Raw genomic sequence first — 16,869 nt, 5'->3', positions numbered from 1 at the left:
CTGTAAAGAGTGACCAAAAAACACAAAGGTGTTCCTGCTTCCTCCCTGAAGCAGAGAGGCTGGCTTCTGGTTCTTGAAATCCTGCTTCATGGCACCAAAATAAAGATTGTACCAATCAGAAAGAAGCACAGGGAAGTATAATCGCAGGAGAACGATAGGTACCCATCTGAGCCCTGTGCAGGGGAAGAGGTGCCTGAGACCGTAAATTCAGAGTGTTTCTTTCCAGCTAGCATGGGCCTCCCAAATGTAGGATATGGGTCTTGGTCTAACAAGCAGGATCTTGCCCACCTTGAGTTGGGTGCCTCTGCCCGAGGGCACTGACCTTCTGAGCCCTGTTCTGACTCAGTCCGAAATCTCTGCAGAAAGAGACTGCCTGGCCAGGCCAGCTCCCCCTGCTCTGATCCTGTGACGGTTTCATGTCTCAGCCTAATTACTAATAAAGTGGGGCTCTGGCGTCTTACCTTTAAGAGGAGTCTGCCAGACCAGTGGCTCAGCTGTTGGTGTCCTGACCCAGCAGGGTTCTAGGCTGAGAGCCAGACCCTGGACCAATGTGGAGTTTACAGAGATGGTAATTCCCACCTGGGGCTTTCCTGGGAGAGGTTTTTGCTCGCCTTCACCCTGGTGACCACGTTTCAGCATCCTTATGTGGCTGACAACATTTCCACAGTGTCTATGAGCATTACACACAGAAGTTGAGGGTTTTTATTTCTAATGTAGATTGAATATCTTGGGATGAACATTGGCTGTGGGTTGTTTTCAGGCTCTAGTCTTGAATTCAAACTGTAAAGAGACTGAGTTGGTAAAACTAAACTTTGTCTGCATTATAATCTAGATAATCACTAAAGAGATCGAAGCGAATGAATGGAAGAAAAAATATGAAGAAACCCGACAAGAAGTCTTGGAGATGAGGTTAGGCTGGAGGTTTGGGAGAGGGGTGGGTACCTTTATGTATTATTAGATTTAGTGGAAAGGAAGTGAGCACAGTACTTGCTTACATAGAACCAGCTCTTGAGAACTTGAGGGCTTTGCTATTTGCACCTTCATTTGTGATGGGTAAGGTCATTTCCTGAGGATTACTGACCAGTTTCTGTATTCAAATGTGGTAGCTTATTTTGGGTGGTTCAGAACATGACAGGTAAGCAGAACTCACAGAATCCTTGTCTTTTGAAAAGACAAATTTGTGCAAAAATACCCATTCGAAATACAGAATAATAAGATTTATTGACGTCTTCAATTATGGAGGCATTACAATCCATAATCCTTTTCTAAAATGAATTATACATGGTAGCTTCAGATTTCTTAGCCACAAGATAGAGTATAAAAAGCATTTTAACAAGAAACGAAGCTGACTGACTCTAACTTGGAATCTTTTTATTTTTACTATTTACTCCTACATTTAAGAGCTCGACATAACTAAAAATGGCATCAAAGAGTGGGGGGCATAAATAATTTACAAACCGTTCAGTGGGCACTTGATTGAAACATTTTAAATGGGTCCACTCTAGTGTGTGGCTCTTGTATTATTTGGTGTTTCAAGTGCTTGCTGGGTCCCTGTGCTGGCTTGTTGGGGAGGAAGGCACAGCCCCTGATCTCGGGGAGCTTTTAGCCGCCTTCATGAGAACTTGGATGCCTGATCAGAGTGAGGACCAAGGGAGTGGTTCTTCTCACCAGGGGTCTCAGGGAGGGGCACCCGTCACTGGAGGGTCAGGAAAAGATTGCACTTTTCCTGCGTGAACAGGACAGGGTAATCTTTAAATAACTTTGAATAACTAAAATGCTTCTGGAATTAGGACAATAAAATAAAACCTGGATCTGAATCACAGGGGACCCACTTGCCTGTAAGAGTGGATTGGGGCCAGGAAAGCCTGAACTCGGATCAGGCCTCTTAGGAGAAGCCCCCAGGATATCATTAACTCATTTTGTAAAAGAGTTACTTCTCTAGGCAGAATTCATAGACTGCCTTGGGGTCATTCACACAGGTGCAAAGAAAAATGAAGGCAGTTGTTTCCTCAGATTCTTTACCATCTGAGCTATTAGGGAAGCCCAAGTAAAATGTAAGCCTTGTTAAACAGAACCTTGAGAAAAGCCTTTCTGAGCATCAACAAATCTTACATTAAATGTAAAACAGCAGGGGGCACCCCACAGCAGGTAGCTGGGTTATGTAAGTTTGTCAGTACATGTCACTGTGTTTAATTGTTTAGGGCAGCATCTGTCCAACTTCCCTTGTCTGGATATTCTCTTCTGATAAGACTTTTTGTCTGTTTGTTTAAGGAAAATTGTGGCTGAGTATGAGAAGACCATTGCCCAAATGATTGGTAAGGAAATTTTTCTCTAGAATATGAACCTCAGGATCCAAAGATGATTTTCAAATCAGAATATAAATCTCAGTTTGTCCATCCCTGAGATACAGTTGATTCTCACTATATGCAGTTGTTGTTTTTATAAAATTGCCACAAACACTGAATTAGGCAATTCTAACCCATTGATCCTCAGGAAAGCAAAGCAGGTGCCTGTGAGCCTGAGGTCACAACAATTTTGTCAATACATAACCTTATCCAGGGTGTATTGTCGTTTCATTAATACTGAGCTCGTACCCGGACAAAGCTCATCTCACGTGTGTTTTCCCCCAAGATACCTCCAGCCTTGTAGCTTTTAGGATACAAGACAGTTCCACAGCCCCAGGCTTGGGACCCATTTAAAATTTCCCAACAGGAAGCACAAAAGTGCAAAAATAAGGCCCGAAGTAGACTAAATAGGGCCCTTGTTGGCAGTATGCAACATGGCAGAGCACCTCCTGGTCCAGCCTCAGGTGAGAACGTGCTTGGCGGGTGACCCCAGTTCTCTGCCACCCCACACGTGCCCCCAAACAGCCGGGAACCCACCGCACGTCTTGACTTGGAGGCGACACGGATTCCAGCGAGCAGGCGAATTCACAAATACAGAATCTGCAAATATTGAGGACCATTAAGATTGGATTCCTTGTAGAGGATGAACACTTCCAGCACCAGGGTGGGCGGCCTCTCCACATCCTTCCTCCCACCCTGCTCCCCGCCCCCTCCGGTGGGACGTCTCTGGGCCTCACTCCACTATAGGTCCCGCTTTCCCTGCATCAGACCCATCAGGGCCTTCAGAAAGGACAGCGCTTCATCCTCCTGCATTGAATTTAGAACCTCTTGTAGCCGCTGTCATAAGGACTGACTCCCTAAGTCACTTCAGGTCTCTCTGTGTTAACCGAAGTGCTGAGATGATAACTTATGCCATCCACGCCCCCGATGGCTCCTGCCCTCTGGGTCTCTGCTTGCATCTCTCCTCTGATCAGCAGTTTGGTGTAAAAGGCACCCCACCCTCCTGTCCTGCTTTGTTCTTTTCCAACCACCTGTGGCCTGTCTCCCCCACCAGAGTGCCAGACTTTGAGGGTGGAAACCTGTCACCTTCCTTGCTGGGTTCCCCCCTCCACCCCCCCAGAGTGCTGCCTCGCAGCTCAGGAGGGCCGTTGTGAACTGCCCGTTGGGTGAATGCATGTTCTCTGATCGTGACTCACAGAAGATGAACAGAGGACAAGCATGAGCTCTCAGAAGAGCTTCCAGCAGCTGACCATGGAGAAGGAGCAGGCCCTGGCCGACCTCAACTCGGTGGAAAGGTCCCTGTCCGACCTGTTCAGGAGATACGAGAACCTGAAGGGCGTCCTGGAAGGGTTCAAGAAGGTACCTGTCCTTTGCCTTCTGTCTTCTGGGTGGTGTGTCTTCTTGGTGATGGGTTGTCAAACCCATGTGCCCAAGGTGTGGGTGGCCCAGAAGCAGGGAATCGGGGACCCTGGGTGGCATGTCTGAATCCTTCCTCTCCTCAGTCAGGGCAACAAGCCCTGGACACGACCAGAGTGTGGCACAGCATGTAAGAAGCTGGGGCCCTCAGACCTTGGAAGAGTTCTAGAAATGTTCTTCTTGGTCATTCACCAATTTTTCAAAAGTAAAAGGGAGTCAAGCCATAGCACAGAAAAATTCAAGCCGAAAGTATCAAAGAAGAAAGTGTGAAGTTTCAAATTTAGGTGTAAGTGGGCATATTGACTTAATTTGGTCACCCACCATCACTGAAGACACATTTATAGCAGTGAGTATTCTTTTTTTCATATTAAAATAAAAATGGCTGTCCAGGGTGTCCAAAACAGGAATCAGATTGCCCTTCAGTTTTTTTGTTTGCTTTTGGCTGCACCGAGTCTTTGTTGCTTTGCTCAAGCCTTCTCTAATTGCAGCAAGCCCCTCTTGGCTCCGGCTTCTCTTCCTGCGGAGCTCGGGCTGTAGGCATGTGGGCTCCAGCAGTTGCTGCGCTTGAACTCAGAGGCTGTGGCCCACAGGCTCAGTTGCTCCCCGGCATGCGGAATCTTCCCAGACCTGGAATCGAACCCATGTCCCCTGCACCACCAGGGAAGTCCTGCCCTTCGGTTTTGAATAACTTTGGCCTTCCTAAAGCCAGGTGGTGCTACTGGAAAAGAACCTGCCCGCCTGCGCAGGAGACATAAGAGATGAAGGTTCGATCCCTGGGTGGGAACGCTTCCCTGGAGAAAGGGCACGGCAACCCACTCTAGTATTCTTGCCTGGGGAGTGCCATGGACAGAGGAGCCCAGGGGGCCGCAGTCCACAGGACTGCACACAGTCAGACGTGACTGAAGCGACTTCACACTCCTGCGTGCACACTTCCTGAGGCAGGCGTGTCAGTGTAGCTCACTGTCTGATTTGAAAGGTAATACATGACGTTATCTACAGTTTCCTCAGTGGGAGTTATTCGTGCCTGTTTCAAAGTACCATGGAGTCTTATTTAAAGGCATCTGAATGTAATTAGGTTTTCTCATGTTTTAAAAAAGGAAAGCTCTTGACACATGGCAGGTTACTAGTAGAAGAAAAGCAAAATGACCTGTTTTTTTCCTTTTAAATTGTCACTTGGTAACAGAATGAAGAAGCCTTGAAAAAATGTGCTCAGGATTACTTAGCCAGAGTTAAACAAGAAGAGCAACGCTATCAGGCCCTGAAGATCCACGCCGAGGAAAAACTAGACAAGTAAGAGTCTGTGCGGAAGAATTTCATTTTTCATGTTGTTGTGGGAAGACCAACAGAGGAAAGAAAAAAAAGAATCACTGTTTTGCATGTGTGTGTGTGTGTGTGTGTGCTTTTTTTGTCGTTCTGTTTTTCTGGAAAGGCATTTTATTTTAAATAAAGCACTGTGTGCCTGTCAGTCCCACACTCCCAGGCTTTCCCGCCCCCTCCGCCCTTCCTCCCTGCTGACCAGAAGTTCATTCTCTCTGAGTCTGGTTCTGTTTTGTAAATCAGCTCATTTCTTTCTTTTTTTTTTTTTTGAATAGGTGAAATCTTCCTTTAGTTCAAACATTAAAAAGAACAAAGAGAATACTGAGTTAAGTAAATCAGACAGAGGAGGAGGAATATCATATGACATCCTTTATATGTGGAATCTAAAAAGAAATGATAAAGATGAACTTACTTGCAAAATAGAGACCCACAGCGTTAGAGACCAAACTTATGGTCGCTGGGGGTAAGGGTAAGGGAGAGGGATAGTTATGGAGATTGGGATGGATGTGTACACACAATTCTATTTAAAATGGGTACCCAACAGGGACCTACCGAACAGCAGAGGGAACTCTGCTCAAAGTTACGGGGCAGCCTGGACGGGAGGGGCATTTGGGGAGAATGGATGCAGGATGGCTGAGTCCCTTTTGCTCTCCACCTGAAACTGTCACAGCGTTGTTAATCAGCTGTACCTCGATACAAAATGAAAAAATTTTTTAAAAAGAGTAAAAAGATAACAGTCTCTCCCTCCCACCCCGTCCTCCCCCCATAGGGTTCCCACCTCATGCCTCACCCCAGGAAATGACCATCCTTTTACCCTTCCAGACATACTCCCCCTCCCCTTCCCCCCACCCCAGCTGTATTGGGCTGTGAGTGTATACCTCGTGTAAGTCTGAGGTGTACAGTGTTGATTTGATGCACTTATATTTGCACCACCGTCAAGCTGGCTGAGGCTCTATCACAGTCCTATTTTTTTTTTTAATGTGATGAGACACTCCTTTTTTTTTAATATATGGACAGTAGTGTACTCACTTTTTTTCACTCAGCAGTTTATTTTGGAAATCTTTCCGTGTCAACCCATGAAGAGCCTCTTTATTTTTTAAATCTGGTGTTCTGTTGTCGGAATGTATCCTTTACTTAACCAGTCCCACCTGTTGGACACCTAGGTTATTCAGCACCTTCTACTGCAAACAGTGCTGCAGTGAAGTAAGTAACCTCAGATGATTATCGTCTGGGAGGCAGGTGAGATCCCTGTATGTGAACTGCCGGGCAAAGGGATTTATGGATTTATAGTTGTGATTATATTGTCCAGTTGCCCTCGTTAGACTTTTATTACTTTACAGCCCTGCAGTGTGTGAAAGCAGCTCTTTTTTCATGCAGCTTCACCAACAGATCAGGATTCAGATTTTCGCTACATCTAACCAGCAAAAGATGGTTATTTCAATTTAGTTGAGTTTCTTTTATTTCGGCAAGCAATAGAGCATTTCTTTTATTCAACGTAGTTTTGATTCATATGTATTTTATGAGTGAAATTGAACATATTTTAGCAGCCATCTATACATATATTTGCTTTTCCATGAATGACTTTTTTGCCTAGTTTTCTAGTGTCAGCTTATGTATTTTAAATATAAATATATTACAGATGACAGCCCTTTGTGATAGGAGTTGTGAATAATTTTTCTAGTTTGTTACCTTTTGGCTCCACCCATAGTGTTTTTTTGATATGCAAAAATTTACTTTTATATAGTGTAATTTCTCAATCATTTCTTTTATAGCTTTAGGATCTTCTGTCATAATAACAAAGATCTTCATCATGCTCAGTGTAAAACATTTTCCCATGTTTGCCTTCCAGTACTTTTAATGGCTTAGTTTTCTTTTGATCTTTTAAAATTTGTTTTGTTTTGACTTTAGTTGAAGTGTAGTTGATTTACAATGTTGTGTTAGTTTCAAGTAAGTGATTCGGTTATACATATGTATATTCTTTTTCAGATTCTTTTCCATTATATGTTATTAAATAAGGCTTAATTTTTTTATTCTTAAATCTGATGCATTTTGAATGTATCCTAGGGAATAAAGGATCTATGAAGGATGTACCCAGCTTTATTTTTTAACTAAAGAGTAATACATCCTTGTACATTCTGCCACCTTCCTGTTTGTAAAGCCTTGTAAGTTCCCCTTTTCCCTCCCCACCCCCAGAGGTATTTGTATTAAAGGTTTATTTTGCGTCTTTCTAATCTTTTCTATGAGCCTTTACAAATACTACCCAATGGCTTTGGACTTTTTGAAAAAAATAATACAGTATTATACAGGTTTCTGTTTTCACCTAATCATATATTATGGCCCTTTTTTTTTCATGTTAGAACATTGTTCAATCTAATTATTAGTTTGTGGACTATTTCATCCCTTTAGTGGATGGGCATTTCACCCTTTTCCTGTTGCAAACAGTGCAGCAGTGAACACCTTGTGCAGTCAGAGTGGTGCTGGGGAGCGTGCTCCTCAGGGGGGATTGCTAGGATGGACTCACTGGGCGGAGGTGTACACTAGTTCCTGCTGGACTGTGTTCACAGAGAGGGCTGTGTGGGTTTTCTTTCCCCGTCAGCACCCGAGCCAGTTTACCTTGCATCTTGGCCAACACAGGCCAAGATCATCCTGGCTAATTTTTGCCAAGCTGATACATTTTAAAAGTTTATCGTTTCAATTTGCACGCCTCTGATTACAGTGAGTTTTTAGCATCTTTTCATCAATTAACTGTTTATCAAATTACATCTGTGGTTTTTAAATTTTCCTTTTGCATCTCTTTAATAAAGTTGCCTGTAGGTCTGTGTTTCATAGATGCCAACAGTTAGTATTCCTGACTTGTTAGCTGTGTTAATCCACAAAGATCCTGCTTACTTACTGTTGTACTGGGTTTTTAAAAAAAAATTTAAGATTTTTGTAGAAACTGGCCTGTGATTCCATTCTCAGGTGGCATGTGAATTTTGAAGGGCACCGTGTGCCTTGAGATGAATTCTGCCAGTAGTTTGCACCAGGGACATCTCCTTAGCAGTTATGTATAATTAAATTTTTATAAATTAAAATTGAATCCTGTAGCTCACTGATTCCTATCTTCCCTCTATGGTGAAGTCAGCTGACTTACTCCTGTGTCACAGATGTCAGCTGTTAGCATCCTGGCTCTTGCGCCATGATTGATGACAAGCCATGTGTTTTTTGTCCTTCCTTCCATAACAGAGCCAATGAGGAGATTGCTCAGGTTCGAACAAAAGCCAAGGCTGAGAGTGCGGCTCTCCACGCGGGGCTCCGGAAGGAACAGATGAAGGTGGAGTCTTTGGAGAGGGCCCTTCAGCAGAAGGTACGAGGGGTGGGATGTCATGCCCAGGAGACCTTTGGTTTTCCTTCTCCGCCATGGCTCCCTCATCTCGGGTCTGGGTGAAGAAACCTTGCCTCTTTGCTCAGACGCTTCAGTCCACTTATTGGAATGGCGACAAAGGAGGGGAGCGTGAGTGGGACCTGCCCACAGGCAGGGCAGAGGGAAAGTTGCGTTCACGGAAGCTCAGTGGACCAAAGGCTTAGGCTCCGAGGTTGCCTTTTTTCTCTTTTCTTTTCTGTAACACATGAAGCTGTTGTCCCGCTTCATTGCAGTTTTGCCCTCCAGGAGCCATTAGGCAAAATCTGGAGGTGTATGTGGTGGTCTTGACTGGGAGATGCTGTGGGCATCTCGTGGATAGAGGCAAGAGATGCTGCCAAACACCCCAAGGTGCACAGGACACCCCACAATCAAGAGCCACCCTGCCCCAATGTCAGCGGTGCCATGGTCTAGAAACTGCTACATAAGCAAAAACCATGGCTGTTCAGTGATTCTTAGACTTCATTCTTTGTGCCTCTTCTGTGTTTGTTACTATGTTGCCAAACGTGTTTTCAGGACTGTGGCGTCTGTTCCACCAGGGCAGGGGTTTTATTGGGTGGGTCTGATAACCCCCGAGACGGTGGCCCTTGGCATCTTAGCCTCCAGAATCCCAGGTGCCTGGAGATGCTGATGGAGCTAGTGAGGCCCAGATATCTGGCATTTCTAACAAACACCCCCAAGTAATTGCCGTGACAACGAGGAAATTTGAGAAACACTTCAGAGGGCCAGTCATTACGCTCTCCCCTTACTCAGTCTAAGCAGAACATGACGAACATGTGATCATTTCCAGGGGAGAAGGCGTAGAGCCCTCCTTTCTCTGAAGGGCTTCCCAGATGGTTCAGACAGTAAAGAACCCGCCTGCAGTGCAGGAGGCTGGGCTTTCATCCCCGGGTCAGGAAGACCCCCTGAAGAAGGGAATGGCAACCCAGTCCAGTGTTCTTGCCTGGAGAATTCCATGGACAGAGGAGCCTTACAGGCTACAGTCCATGGGATCACAGAGTTGGACACGACTGAGGCGACTAACAAAAAACTTTCTTTAAAAGGGTTTCTGATGCAGAACAGTGAAGAACCACTGAATCAGGTGCCTAGAGAGGGTATGGGCAGTCTAAGGACTATTTCACCGTAATCCTTTCATCTTGGGACATACAGTGCGTCATCCCATTGTTTGTTTTTCAGAACCAAGAAATAGAAGAACTGACGAAAATCTGCGACGAGCTGATTGCCAAGCTGGGAAAGACGGACTGAGTTTCCCCTGTAAGCTCAGCAGATCTGCATTCGGCTGCTTCTCTCGTGACCACAATTATCTTGCCTTATCCAGGAATAATTGCCCCTTTGCAGAGAAAGAAAAAAAAACTTTATGAAAGCACATGCCTACTGCTGCCTGTCCCGCTTTGCTGCCGACACGCCCACCCCAAGAAAACGCTGGAGGATTCATCACGCAGACGCGGAGAGAGTGGCCCGACCATCCCATTGATGGGCTCTGGGCAGGATTCTCTATCTTTGGTTCGTTTTAGAGTCTTCTTTACTTTGCCCAAGTGCGTTCAGTTTATGATTTGATGGCTATTACTTGGGACCATATCCTGTCCACCTGATTTTTTTAAGTTTATTTATTATATCTTTTACATTTAATTTTCAACATTAGTGGTTTTATTTGAGGAGATGATCTGGCCTATTGTTACTTCCAGTTGAGTACCTATTTATGGACACGTTCACTGTCTCACACACATACGCGCATATTTATACGTGATGCTGGTTTGTTCCCCCCAACCCCCAGAAGCATAGTCATATGCAGAAAGGCATATTTCCATAAACTTAAAACCCTATGTGAAAACAGAGTCGTGGCTCAAAGTGCCAATTGCAGAATTTGGGGGGTTGAAGAGGTGAAACCCGCAGACTCCACGTGTGGCATGGTTCCTAACCTCAGACTCAGGTGTCACGTTGGGGGGACCCTTGACCACGGCATCCTGTCCCCCCATCTGGACGGCCCTCAGCCTGGGTGCCGCCACCCCTCTGGGGTTAGTCCTCAGACCCAGGGGATCTCCTTTGTTCCCTCACAACTGGGGTTTGGCAAGTCCATCCTGGAGCCATCAGCCCCCTCTACTTCCATTCATTGCACCAGAGTGACGTTTGCTCTCTACTGTCTTTCTGTTTGCAATATGCAAAGGAAGTCTGCTTGTAAAAGGTTTAGACGACCTCCTTTAATGAACCCCACTAACAACTGTAAGGTAAAGCAGCAGATGGATTTATGCAAGTGTGATGAATTATCCTTCAGACTTTTTTTCCCCCAACGCACCCCCCCAAAAAAAATCCTTTCAAGCTGAAAGATAGTAGAATTAAGAATTTTCAACCAAACAGGCAGGAAGATCACGAGTCACTCCCCAAATCAGTGCATTTTGAGTATTTTTAAACCACAGCTGTTTGAATACTGGTGGAGGGAGCAGACCCCTACTCACAAAACCAAATTCCTCAAGCTGTTCTGGACTCCATTCAGAGTGGCGGGGAACCTTAACCCCTGAATGGAAATTTCCCGTGTGAACCCCTTCCCATTCAATAGGCAAAACCAAATCCACACAGGCATCTTAAAGCGTTCGTTTGTCTTAACCTGAACACCCGGAGCGTCTTCATGGTGACATGTGTTATCTCCAGTACACGTAAGTTGTGGTACTTTTCCTGTAAAACTACTGCATGATACAACTTCAGCAATGAATTGTGCCTCATGGAGACCCTCCCTTGCTTTCTTAAGGTGACCTTTTCTTTAGCGTTGTACTGTTCACACGGGTGCAATCTTTAGCCCCACGGAGGTCAGTAATGTCTTTTAAAGCCAGAAGTCCCATTTTACTGATATGCATTTCCCAAAATTGGTGCTTAGGCTGTATTTTAAAGCCTACTATCTTTAACATTTTGTACTAAAAAAAAAGCAACAACAAACCAGAAAAGCAGACATGATCTGTGTTTGGAGAAGTGATGTGACAATCATTCGGGCCCTGGAAGCAGTCCCCGAGGTTCGCAGTGAGTGCCCTGCTGTAGCATTTGCCCTGGAGGAGCGGGGTCTCAGGCGGTGCGACCACACCCTCTTCCAGCTCTTCACGACTGGAGAAACTCACTTCGCAGTTCTGCAGGAAGAGACGTTGCTAAACCTCTTCGCTGCTGTGTTTTGGTGACGTATCTGTGTGTACTTGTTTCATATTGCTCTTATTATTTCATAATAAGCATGAAAGGCTTATTATCATGGTCTCCATTAGAATCCCACAGTCCTCTTTTTTTAGGCTTCTTGCTTGTGTTGAAAGAAAAAAGTAGCTGTGTCTTGAAACAGAGGTGATGACAATCCTTCCTGAGCACACTAGTGGGAAGAGACCCCTGAGAAACTAGACCCTGCTGAGGAAAGCCACCGCGTGAGGAAAGCGAAAAGGCCCACATTAAGTAACGTTTGCCACTGGCCACTCTGCCGTGGCCATTACGAGGAAATGGTCTTCCTTCTGATTTAGTGGGTGGATAGTCTCCTGCAGGAAGAAAAATGTAGCAGGTACAACTGTCACATCAAGAGAGTATACTGAGCAGAACGAAGTATGTTTATTTAAAAAAATAAGGGAAAGAGACCTACTCTGGGGAATAAGAATATAGCCTAGAGTTTTGCTCCAAAACACCAGTGGGCCAGATTACTTGTGAATTGGGCAGTAATTCACCCCGTGACAAACATGACAGGGAAATGAGAAAAAGCTGCTGGCCTGGACAGTGGTTTGGGAGCGTGAGTGGTCTGCTTGAGGCTGTGGATCCAGAGCCGTTTTTTGTTTTTGTTTTTTAATTTCTGAGTTTGCCAAAGTGCAGGTGGTCTTTACCGAGAAGTGTTTTAATGGGAGGATCTGATGTAACCAGACTCCTCAGTCCGTCACTTGGTTGGCTAAGCCATTGACAGACCTCGTGACATTTCCTTTGTTTGGAGATGCTCCTGGAAACAGTGAGAAGCCCACTTTGCTCATGGCTTCTAGTGTCCTCAGACCCAGCCCAGATTAGGACGTGCGGAAGCACGTGACCGTGAGAAATGCCGAGGACCTGGCAGCCTTCCCAGGTGACACGGAGTCCAAGGAAAGGTTCACACTGGGTTTTGGAGGATGGTTCAAGTCAGATCTTCTCACCAGGCAGTTACCCTTTCTTCCCATCCCACGCTTTCTGCAAGTCTCACACAAATACCTGGACACTTTTTAGCTGGGTCCCGGATTCATCCTGACTGGTTGTAAGCTGGGAGAGTGAACTGCCCCAGATAGCCCTGGGCTGACTCAGCACAGCCAGAGGGAAGCAGTCATGGTACCGACAGGTAACAGACTCCATGACTCTGAAGCTCAAGGCGGAGTTGCAAGGAACGGGAGTTTGGCGAGTCTGAGTGCACTAACTGGAAATCATCCAGCATGTCCTTTTCAGTGGAGTAAAATCCCTAAAGCTCCGTTTTTCTTTTTCCCTTTTGGTCTTTTGCTGCAGTTCGTAGCTGTCTCGTGAATCGTCCACGACTGGTGGTCTTTGTAGTTTTGTTGACCGTGCAAGTTTGCTCTTGGACTTGGGTAGTTTCTTACTTTATTCTCTTGTTGGGAAGAGAGAAACTAGAGGTTGGAAGGATTCAATGATTCAGGCAAAGCATTTTAAAGTAAAGATGTATATATTCTGAAGAATTGAAAAAATTGCAGATTATTATTTCCTTATTAAAGAACAAATAACAGTCTGGGAATCCCAGAATGTCAAGCCAAAGGTCTATAGGGTCATCTTCTTCAAAGCTTTTCATGAAGAAGTATTTCAAGGAGACTTCTGTCCAAAAAGGTTTGACTGGCCTCCAGATCCCAGTGACTTGAAGAAAGCAGTCTGTCTCTCAAACCTTGAGTCTCCCATGTAGAAAAAGCAAAGGAATAGATGTATTAGAGCCCTCTCTCTACGGATCTCCTCTGGAAGGTCATATGAATGACACTTTCCGGGGAAGACTCCCTCCCTAGTGCCCAGAGCTAGCATTCTGGAGACTAAAGATTGCACTTTTCATAGTTTTTTTCGTCCAAATGCAATCCCATTTCTGTGCCTCTTAGCATGCAGTTAGATTTGGACTAACAAGATTCCTAAGGAATGACTTTATTAACTATAATATGGTTACAGCTACTATACACACACACACACATATATCTGTACACACCCTCTGGTTATAGTTGTACCATGGAGATGGGGCGAGCGATGCTGGCCATGGCAGTCGTCCACCCAGCCCTCTGACTGAGGCGGCGAAGGCCAGGCATGGCGCTGAGGTATGGCCTGAACCTTCCCAGTACCCATTCGTCACTTTAGAATAATAAAAATGCCACTTTTCTCCCCCTCTGCCTTTTAGTGGCATCTGAAATGTGCTCCACAAAGTATCTCCCTGTCCCGCTGTTAAGTGATGCTCTCTGGATAATTTTCAAGGGGACATATAAAAATGTGAGCTCTGAAACCACCCCCCAGCCTTCCCCACACCCCTGCCAGTGCAGGGTGGTCTGCAGGTTTTACACCCTCAGCCTCGAGCTTGGTCCTCCACCCGGTGAGACAGGATCCAGGCATTTCTTTCAAATCTCAGAGGTTGCAAACTTTTCAGTGTCGCTTGTAGCAAGTGTGTGTTTGCCAGTAGACACCCCTGTGTACTTACTAATGTGCCAACAAGTCATGTTAATTAATTGCACATCTGCTTCCACTGTGTCCCCATGGGTGCCATGAAGAGTGTGAGGAGCCTCGTCCAGAGGAATCCAATGCTGCGTTGACTACTGCTGTCAGGACTGTGTTGTGTGGAATAATCATCAACATAAATTTTATATGCACAAGTGATTTCCCTTTTATATGTCAGGTAAATATTTGTAAAAGTTATACTCACACAAATGAAATTATTATAATGATTACTAATATATTTTTTCCATGTTTCATTGCCTGAATAAAAACTGTTTACCACTGTTAGATGTGACTTGTGTGGAGACTTCTTCCCCCACCCACCCCCGGTTATAAGTCACTTTACCCAAACATGAAGATTCATGATAGCCTCGCTTTTATGGGCTTCATATTTCAGTCTAAAAATAGAAGAGAAGACATTCCCACTACACTCATTTTGTGAGGTTTTATGCATTTGGTTGGGTGTGTTAATTAAAAAACGAATTTTGAAATTCAGACCTTGCCATATAAATTTCCATGCATTTGCATGTGTGCAAACAAAGTATTTTACTGGGTACTTCTTGCTTTTGCTTACAGACTGCCTGTCTGCCCTGGCACATGTCAAGCTGTAAAATCCTAAGTCACCCCACACTTTCCCGCGCTTGAAGGACACAGGGTCAGCCCGAACCGTGTAAGCATTGCAGGACAGCCCACAGAAAAGAGATGAGGTTTCATGTTTTTTTCTAGGTTAATATCAGGAAAAAATTTTTTCAGTATTAACCAGACCAACTCTCCACTTCAAGGAGGGGGAGAACTAGTTAGGAAATGTCATGAGTTTTTTTACAGGAAAAGATAAATTAAGAGGCCAGTTAAGGCTTCATCTACAACTTAGGTGGGGATCCTAAGGAAAACCAGAGCACTGTCACTCTCTTAGATGTGGCAGCCTCTGAAGCTCTTAAAAAGAATGTTTCTCACTCACAACCCCCCTCAGCTGCCCAGAGGGAATCCTGTAAAATGACCAAAGGAAGGACTTTCCAGTGGCTGGGACTCTGCACTTTCAGAGTGGGGGGGGCCTGGGTTCGATCCCTGATCAGGGAACTAGGTCCCACATGCCTCAACTAAGACCTGGCGCAACCAAATAAATGCATTTTTTTTAAAAGAAATTACCAAACGAGGTGACATGGCACTTAATAAATTAATACATACATAATAAATAGAAAGTACAGTAGGAAGTAGAGTGCATTACACAAAAGAAGGGTGAGTATTCAAGGAGTTTCAGATATAAGCAAATGTGTGCTAGGTCATGATGAAAAATTATTTTCTTGGGACTTCCCTGGTGGTGCAGGAGTTAAGAGTCCATCCTTCCGCTGTAGGGGCACAGGTTCAAGCTGTGCTAGGTCATGATGAAAAATTATTTTCTTGGGACTTCCCGGGTGGTGCAGGAGTTAAGACTCCATCCTTCCACTGTAGGGGCACAGGTTCAAGCCCTGGCCAAGGAAATTCCACTTGCCACTCACGTGGTACGGCCAAAAAAAAAAAAAAAGGAAAAAAAATTTCTTGCTGTGGCTGGTGGTCAAGTATGAAAAACTTGATCTAGTCAACAGAGTCACTTTACTGTGGGAGACCCCAAGTCCCAGAGGGAGCAGGGCGGTGGCCAGGACTGCAAAGCGTCCGTGCTCTCAAAGCAGGCGACAGAATTTGCCGCCCTCTGAGTCCTCTGTTCTGTCTCTCAGTTCGCTGCCTCCGAGTGCTCCCAGGTTTGGATGGAGGTATATGTATATCAGTTTCTAAGTCGAGGCATTTAAGGACCAAAAACCAAAGACCTTTTTTCTCTACCTTCATTCATTTACCATATACTGCATTTGCAGAGTTAAAACAGGCAAAAATCTCTGAGGCTAAATGGGCATTTGCTGTGAGTCAGGGATACTCAGACCGGGGCTCTGTAACAACCTGGAGAGGTGGGAAGGGGTGGGAGGTGGGAGGGAGGTTCAAGAGGGAGGGGCCATATGTATACCTGTGGGTGATTTATGTTGGTGTATGGCAGAAACCAAGCAGTATTGCAAAGCAATTATCTTTCAGTTAAAAATAAAATCAAAAAGATTAAAGAGAAGCGATTGAATTTTGTAACAGGGTATCATTTCCCACCAGTCAAAGTGGTTATCATTTAAACATCTACGTATAAGTGCTGGAGAAGGTCCTGGGAAAGGATGACCTCCTATACTGTCCGAGAAAATGAGAAGGGTAGAGAGCTGCATGCAGAACACTAGGGAGCTCCTTTAAGACACCAAAAGTCAAGCTATCAGGTGATCAGGCAATTCTGTGCCTGGGTACATGCGCTGTAGTGCTGGTTTAGTTCTTCAGTCGTGTCTGACTCTTGCTACCCCATGGACTGTAGCCCACCAGGCTCCTCTGTCCATGGGGTTTCCCAGGCAAGAACACTGGAGTGGGATGCAGGAGAAAGCCTTAATTTGAAAACATGTGGGCACCACAGCACTCTGTACTTAAAATAACCAAGTCACAGATGTGATGAAAATGCCCATGGAAAGATGAGAGCATAAGCAAAAAGTGGTGCAGAGAGAAAATGGACTCCGACTGAGCCATGAAGAGGAGTGAAGTGATGTCCACCCCGGCAACACGAATGGACCCGTATATCATCATACGAAATAAGGCATAGAAAGACATCATGTGATGTCTCTTAGTGGTGGAATCGAAAACTCAACAAAATGAACTACATTTCAAAAGAGAAATAGA

General features: G+C 45.0%; 1 protein-coding gene across 13 annotated transcripts in view; it reads left to right on the top strand.

The window, feature by feature from the left end:
* The window catches only part of TACC1 (transforming acidic coiled-coil containing protein 1), a 126,927-nt gene extending 112,500 nt beyond the window's left edge, over window positions 1–14,427 (top strand). For 12 of the 13 annotated variants that reach the window (XM_070459870.1, XM_070459866.1, XM_070459874.1 and 9 more), the window contains 6 exons: window positions 833–909; window positions 2,272–2,315; window positions 3,544–3,704; window positions 4,945–5,051; window positions 8,304–8,424; window positions 9,655–14,427. In XM_070459870.1, coding sequence (XP_070315971.1) covers window positions 833–909; window positions 2,272–2,315; window positions 3,544–3,704; window positions 4,945–5,051; window positions 8,304–8,424; window positions 9,655–9,723 — 579 coding nt within the window. In that variant the 3' untranslated portion in view covers window positions 9,724–14,427. The other variant, XM_070459869.1, reaches the window with a different exon arrangement.
* Window positions 14,428–16,869: the final 2,442 nt, after the last annotated feature.

This window comes from Odocoileus virginianus, chromosome 32, assembly GCF_023699985.2.
Source record: "Odocoileus virginianus isolate 20LAN1187 ecotype Illinois chromosome 32, Ovbor_1.2, whole genome shotgun sequence".
In the NCBI taxonomy this organism is placed as follows: domain Eukaryota; kingdom Metazoa; phylum Chordata; class Mammalia; order Artiodactyla; family Cervidae; genus Odocoileus; species Odocoileus virginianus.
Note: the sequence above shows the minus strand (reverse complement) of the source record. Positions and strands in the feature narration are given on the sequence as shown.